The sequence below is a fragment of the Elephas maximus genome, chromosome 17 (genome assembly GCF_024166365.1).
Source record: "Elephas maximus indicus isolate mEleMax1 chromosome 17, mEleMax1 primary haplotype, whole genome shotgun sequence".
NCBI classification, from domain to species: Eukaryota; Metazoa; Chordata; class Mammalia; order Proboscidea; family Elephantidae; genus Elephas; species Elephas maximus.
In genome coordinates, this window is record NC_064835.1 from 9,584,961 (window position 1) to 9,594,199 (window position 9,239).

The 9,239-nt window shown below is 40.5% G+C and overlaps 1 protein-coding gene across 3 annotated transcripts in view; it reads left to right on the forward strand.

The window, feature by feature from the left end:
* The window catches only part of RNF214 (ring finger protein 214), a 55,869-nt gene extending 47,616 nt beyond the window's left edge, over positions 1–8,253 (forward strand). For all 3 annotated transcript variants that reach the window (XM_049856182.1, XM_049856184.1, XM_049856183.1), the window contains exons 7-15: positions 3,426–3,522; positions 3,693–3,781; positions 4,620–4,710; positions 4,899–4,997; positions 5,189–5,565; positions 5,700–5,832; positions 6,047–6,151; positions 7,176–7,271; positions 8,166–8,253. In XM_049856182.1, coding sequence (XP_049712139.1) covers positions 3,426–3,522; positions 3,693–3,781; positions 4,620–4,710; positions 4,899–4,997; positions 5,189–5,565; positions 5,700–5,832; positions 6,047–6,151; positions 7,176–7,271; positions 8,166–8,231 — 1,153 coding nt within the window. In that variant the 3' untranslated portion in view covers positions 8,232–8,253. The remainder of the gene's footprint in view (positions 1–3,425; positions 3,523–3,692; positions 3,782–4,619; positions 4,711–4,898; positions 4,998–5,188; positions 5,566–5,699; positions 5,833–6,046; positions 6,152–7,175; positions 7,272–8,165) is intronic.
* Positions 8,254–9,239: the final 986 nt, after the last annotated feature.

Consider the following 9,239-nt stretch of genomic DNA (forward strand, 5'->3'; position numbering starts at 1 on the left):
CAATAAATTTGCAGTTCATCTCAGGGTAAATTTTTCTCCTTATGTCTAATCTCATTCTTTCTATGTTGGTTTATATTAGTTTCAGTTTCATAGACTAGGATTTTGCAACCTAATCCTCAAATTCAGGGAATATATGCTTTGGATGTTACAGCCAGTTCCCTGTGTATTAATTTGCCCTACAGTTTTTGCTTTGTTTCTTTTTGCGTTGCATAGAGTATAATGTATTTTGAAAGGAAGGTCTTTGGGCTGAGGTCTCAACAGATCTTAACTCTTGGTTCTGTCTCTGGTTGTTGAGGGTATTTCACAGGACAATTAGCATCTGCTTTTCCCCGCTAAAGTCACTGATTTCCATCACCTCTCACGGAGGAGAGAATGGATACATGCATTTTAGTTTCTCTGAAGGAAGGTGTCCCAGCACCCAAATGATAACCAGCATTTATTGTGTTCTTACTAAATGCCAGAGACATTGCTAAGTGTGTTACATGTGTTAACACGTTTAATCTTCATAGCTCTCTGAGGTAGGTTCTTTCCTAATCCACGTTTTATACTATAGAAAACTAAGGCACAGAAAGGGTAAATAACTTGCCAAAGGTTGCTCAGATAGTAATAGGGCCAGGGTTTGAACTCAGAGTAGTTTGGCTCCAGAGGCTGTGCTCTTGACTACTCTAAGTAGCTTCCTCTCAAGTCTATTACTTTTATCATTAACCTATGTTAGTACCACATGCACAGATAGATGCCCATTTCAACGTTATTTATAATTGTGAAATTGAAAATAACTTAAGGGAATACCTAAATAAATACAGGTAGTTCCTGACTTATGATGTATTCAAGTTACAATGAACCACACTTATGGCCGTCCCTTTTTTTTATTTTTTGGTACCTCTTATTGTTAGTAATATGTGCTACATACAGTGTTACAGCATGTAATTTGCTGATGTTATTATTCTCAGATGTGATGTTTCCAACCCAAAGACAAAGATTAGATTTATAAAGATACTGATAATAAAAGGCAATAATAATGAAAACTAAAAAAAAAATGAGGTATTGGACTTACGTCAGAACTGCCTTATGCCAGAAGAGCCATTGGAATGGAACCCCGTCATGAGTTGGGGACTGCCGTAATGGTATATCTGTACCAAATCTGTTGTCGTCGAGTCGATTTTGGCTTGTAGCAACCCTATAGGACAGAGTAGAACTGCTCCATAGAGTTTCTGAGGAGCACCTGGTGGATTTGAACTGCCGACCTTTCGGTTAGCAGCCATAGCTCTTAACCACTACACCACCAGGTTTTCCAGGTATCTGTGCAGCCATTTTAAAAAACACATTTTTGAAGAATATTTAATGATAAGGAAAACTATATTAAGTTTAAAAACTAAAATAAAAATTTTAATTTTCATTTGAAAAGCTTATATACGTGTGTATATGTTATATAAACCAAAAAAAAAACAGAACCTGTTCCTGTCGAGTCAGTTCAACTCATAGCGATCCTATAGGATAGAGTAGAACTGTCCCAAAGGGTTTCCAAAGAGCAGCTGGTAGATTTGAATTGCTGACCTGTTGGTTAGCAGCGAAGCTCTGAACCACTGTATCACTAGGGCTCCATACATTATACATACGTACATCAATATATATAAACAAATATTTATTTCGGAAAAGACTGGAAAGAAATATATTAATGATTCTTTCTGAGTAGTGTAATTATGAGAAATAGAGTTTTTAAAAAATGCTTAGAATAATATTTGTTAGATACTCCTTATGTGCCAGGCACCATATAAATTCTTTACATACTTTTCCCATTTAATTCTCCTATCAGTCCCATGACATAGGTACTGTTCATTTTCAGATGAAGAAACTGAGGCCTAGAAAGATTAAGTAACTTGACTAGATCATACAACCAGTAAGTAGAAGAGTTGAGACCTCTGTATTAGGTTCTTTCATGTTTTGTGTTTTCTAAACTTTCTATAATTTGTATATATTGTTTACATGATCAGAAACAATTAATTTTAATGATTATGCAAATCTATTGGGACCTACAACAAGCTAGATTTGTACAGTCTGGTAGGATTTATTCATTTGAATTGTTGATACCCTAAACTAGCTATGCACAGTATCAGAAGTATGGGACTTGAATGAAATTAGACCAAGAATTAAAAAAATTAAAATATACTCAGTGGTTTCTATTCTGACAAGGATTTTTTTTTAAACATGGAGATTAAGGAAGAAAATGTCCACCTCTTCATTTCTATTAGATGAGTAGACCATGTCAGTAGAGGATCAGACTAATGTTAGTGAATGAATGATGTATGTGTGTGTCTCTCTCTCACACGCACAGAAACACACACCTATGTCTATGCGATAGGGAGCAAGGATGTGTGGAGAACTGGGTCAAAAGCAGGAATATACAAAAGAAGAAGGGCCCTCAGAAACTTCTGTTGAGTGAATTGCTCCCATTCATATATGTAGGTTAGTAGAAGAACAGAAGAAGAATTAAATTGTTTTTCTAATCCCTGAAGAAAAGTGGAAACATTGCTCTCAAGATATAATTCTTCTTAACCCTTTCTTCGTATTTTCACTTTTTTAAAACCCAGTGAAAATATTTTAGACATTTCTGTACTGTTTTATCCACTAATCTAGGTAGTATTGTTGCTTTCGGCCATAAAACTTACAGCAATCAAGTGTAATATGAAGAAATTCTTTTTCTGGCTCCGTTCCTTAACAGCATCTTCAGTCCTGAGTAGGGTGCCCAACTGTCCCAGTTTTAGCACGGAAAGTCTCGCATCCTGGGAGATCGCGCAGTCCTGGGCAAACCAGAACAGTTGGTCACCCTAATACTGAGTGTGAATATTACAGTCTAGGGGTGGGGATGGTGGCATGTAAGAAGAGAGGAAACCAATAGAAATGAGATGTACTGAGGTATGAAGAGCACTTTTTTTCCTTTTGAAGAATGTTTGCTATAGCTAAGAAAATGTGAAAATCAGTAAGACAGTGTCTGTGTGCTTGGTGGAGAATTAGTGATTGCTGCATTAGAGATGAGTGTTAAATGGACACCTGCATTGGGCCTGCATTCTTCAGCACCCATACTAAAAGACAAGTTGGGATAGAGAAATGCCGTAATGATTCTGGTCTCTCTTGAATATCGAAGTACATTCTGCTTTCAGTGGAGGCTTTTGCTTTTAAGGTAAACTCTGCTTGCGCTGGGCAACCTTATTTTTGCAAGCTGAGATGTGAATATTTTTACTTTCAAATATAAGGCATTTATGCAGTTGCAAACCACTTTAAGTGTTATTTGTTGATACCTTTAGTTAATACTTAAGAGTAAGACTTTCTGCGAGGTGCCTGTTAGATCAGTTTTGGTTTTACTTTTGCCTTCATGTTCCTCAGCAAGCTTACCTCTCTTCTCTTGTTCTTGGTTTCTTACCCTACAGGGAGGTGTGGGAGATGGAACTGGATAGACTCAAGAATCAGGATGGTGAAATAAATCGGAACATTATGGAAGAGACAGAACGGGCCTGGAAGGCAGAGGTGAGAACAAGAGCTGATATCTTGAAAACCTTGGTTTTGGACTTTCAGGTGGATATAAGTTTGATATAGTGTTACAAGAGCCACTAAACATTTAACTAGGTAAGGGTAGCTTCGTGTATATGAAAGTTAGTAAAGTGTGTATGGTATGTGTTTATTTATTGTTTCCTTAGATCTTGTCACTAGAGAGCCGGAAAGAGTTGCTGGTATTGAAACTAGAAGAAGCAGAAAAAGAGGCAGAACTTCACCTTACTTACCTCAAGTAAGTATACTCCCATTCTAGGGTTTTAATGATCCCACAGGTTTTCTTTTGGGGTTTTTGTAACACTAGGCCAGCAAGCCTGGCGTTTACTGTGTCTTCACTAGGGCCATGTCTATCTGTGCAGTAGTAACTGCCCAGTGATTTCTCTTCCCATATTCTGAACCTCCGTACTCCCTAACTCTTCCCTTCTACAGTTTTATAGTTTTTACTGCATTATTTCTGTTTGGATAAATAGTATCTGTTATCTTGTCAAAGCATAACAAAGGTCTTTGGAGATTTGTGTCTTATATACAGGTAGTCCCTGACTTACCATATGTTCTTATTACAGCAGACTGTGTACACCTTATTGTTAGTAAAATGTACCGCATACAATGTGGCAGCACACAATTTGCTGATGTTGTCATTCCCATACCAGCCCCCAAAGACAAATAAAGATTGAGTGTATGAAGATACTGATAATAAAAGGCAATAATAAGAGCTAAAAAAAAAAAAAAAAAAAGTGTTTCGCTTATGTCAGAACAGACTCATGACAGAGTTATTGGAATGGAGCCTCATCATAAGTTGGGGACTACCTGTAGTCATTTCTTGCCTTGGAATTTGGAGGACCCTTGTGGCATTTGTAGGCAGACAGGCCCTCTCTTTGTGGGTCCTCTTTCTTGAGTACTTGGCTTAAAAGGGGATGGAATTAAAGTGAAACAAAGGACTTAGAATCTTGGGCTTCCACTGCATCCGCTCTTACTGCTTCCCTTAAGGCCCATTAGCCTGCTACTGTTTTGCTATCTCAAAGAATTAGGGATTGAGCTTTCTTTAATTATTTAAGTTTCCGGTTTTTTGAAAGGTCAACTCCCCCAACACTGGAGACTATTCGTTCCAAACAGGAGTGGGAGACAAGGCTGAATGGCGTTCGGATAATGAAAAAGAACGTTCGGGTAAGTGTAATAATGGGTGATCGTCCAGTCAGTGTTATTCTGTGCTTAAACACTTCTGGTGATTGGGAGGTGACTTTTTGCTTTGGGACCTTCTTACCATTCCCATTGTTTTCTTGATAATGGATGGTGCTCTTTTTCTGGAGAGGCTGTTTCAGCTCAGCAGTAAAGAAAAATCCTTCCTTTTCTAGGACCAATTTAATAGTCATATTCATTTGGTGAGGAACGGAGCCAAGCTGAGCAGCCTTCCTCAAATCCCTACTCCCACCTTGCCTCCACCCCCTTCTGAGGTAAGAGCTGGCTTTGGGGAGTCTACTTTTCCACGCTGGTGGCAGAGCCAGAGTCCTTAACCTGCTGTTTTAATGAAGATATTGGGGTCATCCTTATTTAGTGTGAGAGCTGCTCATTGATGTCGGCTCCAGTTTCCTAAACGTTCTTTTTCTTCCTTTCTCTCTTGTTTTCTACCTCTTCCCCTCTGCAGACAGACTTCATGCTTCAGATGTTTCCACCCAATCCCTCTCTGCCCCCTCGGGTGCCCTTCTCCATTGGGCAGGTCACAATGCCCATGGTTATGCCCAGTGCAGATCCCCGTTCTTTGTCTTTCCCAATCCTGAGCCCTGCCCTTTCCCAGCCCAACCAACCTTCCCCACCCCTTCCTGGCTCCCATGGGAGAAATAGCCCTGGCGTAGGTTCCCTTGTTGGTCCCCATGGTCCACACATGCCTCCTGCCGCCTCCATCCCACCTCCCCCAGGCTTGGGCGGTGTTAAGGCTTCTACTGAATCTCCCCGGCCCCAGCCAGTAGACAAACTGGAGAAGATCCTGGACAAGCTGCTGGCTCGGTTCCCACAGTGCAATAAGCAAGTATCTTTAAGGATTAATTTTTAAAATACTGTCAGAGATGTATTTATGGGTTAAAATAGGGGAAGTGTCATGGGTATACCCCCTGTTACAGCATAGACACACTCTCTCCCTGAATATTTATCTTCCTTAGGGCCCAGATGACCAACATTCTTCAGCAAATCAAGACAGCACGTACCACCATGGCAGGCCTGACCATGGAGGAGCTGATCCAGCTGGTAGCTGCACGCCTGGCAGAACATGAGCGGGTGGCAGCAAGTACTCAGGTAAGAATGACTACCTGGGGGAGAACTCAGCCCTGCTAGGATATTGGGAGTGAGGCAGATTTCAGAAAAATTTGGGGTGGGAAGAAGCTTTGTAGCCAAGCATATCTAGTCTGCTTTCTTCCTTTGCTGAACTGGGAAACAAAAGATTTCTTTTTGTCGTATGCTCAGTTACTGAGACTTCCTTCCCTTACTCTGACGACGTTTCTGCCCACAGCCACTTGGTCGGATCCGAGCCTTGTTCCCTGCTCCACTGGCCCAAATCAGTACCCCAGTGTTTTTGCCTTCTGCCCAAGTTTCATACCCTGGAAGGTCTTCACATGTAAGACTCTCTTTCTTTGAAAACTGGGATATGGAGAAGGGGGGAGTGGGATTGCAGGTGAAGTGCAGAAAGTAGCCATCACCTCATCAGCTGAGCTATTTTCAGTCCCACCTGGGAAAATGCAAGTAATTTAGACAATTTTCTACAGATGAACTTTTCTTTCTTTTGGTGTCAGGGATTTTTTTTTTTTTTTTAACTGTGCTTAGCTCTTTTAATCGTTTTTAAGTGTACAAATTCAGTGACATGAATCACATCCACCGTGTTGTGCTGCCATCACTACTATCCATTTCCAAAACATCTACATCCACCTAAACAGAAACTCAGTAGCCCTTCAGCAATAACTCCCATTTCCCCTCCCCACAACCCCTGGAACTTTTGTCCTTAGGCCTTTGCCTTTTCTAGGTATTTCATATAAATGGGCTCATGTAATATTTGTCCTTCGGTGTCTTGGCATATTTTACTCAGCAGAATGTTTTCAAGGTTCATCCATGTTATAGCATGTATCAGAAATTCATTTCTATTATAGCTGAATAATATTCCATTGTATGTGTATACCACATTTTCTTTATCTATTCATCCCTTGATGTACATTTGGCTTGTTAAAACCTTTTGGCTATTGTGAGTAGTGCTGCAGTGAACGTTGGTGTACACAAATGTTTTTGAGTCCCTGTGTTCAGGTCTCTTGGGTATATGCCTAGGAGTGGGAATCCTAGATCATATGGTAATTCTATGTTTAACTCTTTGAGGAACCACCAAATTGCTTTCCACAGTGGTTGTACCATTTTTCATTTCCACCAGCAATGCACAAGGGCTCTGAGTTCTTCACATCCTCGCCAACACTTGTTAGTTTCTGTTTTTCTCATAATAGCCATCGTAATGAGTGTGAGGTGATATTTCATTGTGATTTTGATGGTATAAAGTCTTTTTGCTGAAGGAAAATAGTAGATGGAATTATGGGTGTAATAAGAGACAAGGAGACCGAGAGGTTACTTACCCTTTTGACCAAGGCTTCTCTGTCCTGCAGGCTCCAGCCACCTGTAAGCTGTGTCTGATGTGCCAGAAACTTGTCCAGCCCAGTGAGCTGCACCCAATGGCGTGTGCCCATGTGTTGCACAAGGAGGTGCGTGCTGCACTACCTTCCTCATTTTCTGCTCTTTGTGTTAGCTGAGAATTTTTCTTGAACATCTATTGTGTTTATGCTCATCATTAATATCTAAACATATGGTTTATAGTAAACTGTGACTAAACATCAGTAGATTCCAGAATACTGGCAACTAGGATCTCCCAGCTTCCTTTTACCACATTCCCTTCAGGGGTCTGAGTAAGCAGTTCATACCAGAGCACGGATAGGTCTCTTTCTTGAAAAATTGACAATAAGAGATAATCCCATTTATCTAACCTTTGTTTCAAATTTAGCACTGTCATGAGACTTTGCTTAGATGAGAGGAATGGAATATGAGAACCTGAATGTCAGATTAGTAATTCCGTTAACAGAATAGCTTGAAAGCCTGCCTACTGAAGATGATCTTCACAACCTGACCAGTTATTCCTACCTCTTATGGTATTACCAGGCAGAATTAAGTCTCTTAGCAGCAGGGATGATTCCTTCTTTACTATGTTATTTCATTTTGTTTTTCCAAGAGGTACAAACTGAATTTAAATCTTAATTCTTGGTAAGAGAAAATCCTGAATAAGGTTTGAGGGGTATTAGGAGTATCAGGTGCTGGAAGCTCTCTTCAGTCTGAGTGAGAGCAAGCCACAGCAGATAATCAACAAAAAGCAGCTTCACACTCTTACTAGCAGATTGTTGCTGTTCCCTGTAAAAAAAAAACAGGTTTGTCTGTTTGAAGATTCTTTGGTGGGTAATGAAATAGCCCCTTTATTCCCCCATGGTAAGAGCTTTTCCAACTTAGTATACATTCCTTAGACCTTGTTGAACCTTAATTGCACTCTCTCCCCTTCCTTCCCTCCATTTTTCCAGACAAACCTGAAGCGTGTCTTTCTTTCTTTCCAGTGTATCAAATTCTGGGCCCAGACCAACACAAATGACACTTGTCCCTTTTGTCCAACCCTTAAATGATGGACCTGACTGGGGAGGAAGAAGAGGAGAAACTGATGTGAACAGGAACGAGCGGGTTCAAGATTCCTAAAACTCTATATTTATACAGTGACATATACTCATGCCATGTACATTTTTATTATATAGGTAATGTGTGTATAGAAAGTCTGTATTCAGATGTTCGTAAATGAAAGTATGTATATAATGCAGAAACTGTCTGTTCCCCCTCATCTTGCAGTTCCTTTTGGGGAATTATAGGGAAGATAATGTTTAGTTTTAGCCTTGAAATTATGATATTCTTGCTAGGGGTGTTTTCAGATACAATATAGTAACCATCTAGGAAGCTGCTGTTGCTCTAAGGCCGCCCTGCTTTGATTTGGCTCAGCTTCTAGTCCATTTTCTTAAGGCTCTTGTACACAGGTTTGAACCCTGGTGCTCACCCGCTGTCCAGCCAGATGCTTTGCTTAGCAAAAGCCTCAGGAAGCCTCAGTGTTGTTCTAGCCACTCTACTCCAAAAGGATAAAATCAGACTGATTGAGGGGAAAAAAAATGTAGCCCTAGTGGTTTGACTTTTCATTGAATATTTTACTGTGTTACTGCTCATTATTTGTACATAGTCATTAGGTTTACAGAATATTTTGTTTTACATCAGCAAAATTCACAGTCCAAGAATAACAACATAATCAGGTTCTGTTTCCCCCATACCCCCCACAATCTTCTGTTCACCCTACTTCCTGGATACAGTCTCTGTTTAGAAACTGGCACAGTCCACAGCTTTTTCCTGGGCCAAGGCATCCCTTGCTGCCACTGACTTGGTTTCTACTCAAGCTCTGACAGACCAACCTTGTGAAGTCCTCATCTCTTCCCTTTCACTTCTGGTCTCCTAGTCTAGCTAGCCCCCCACCCCCCTGAAGGTTAAGGCAGTTGGTTCACAACCAAGTTGTTTGGTAACCTTGGGTGAGCTCCACACAGGCACTGGGGTGAGGAGATGTCTGTGCAAAATTACTTGCAGAATGATCTTGAAATGCT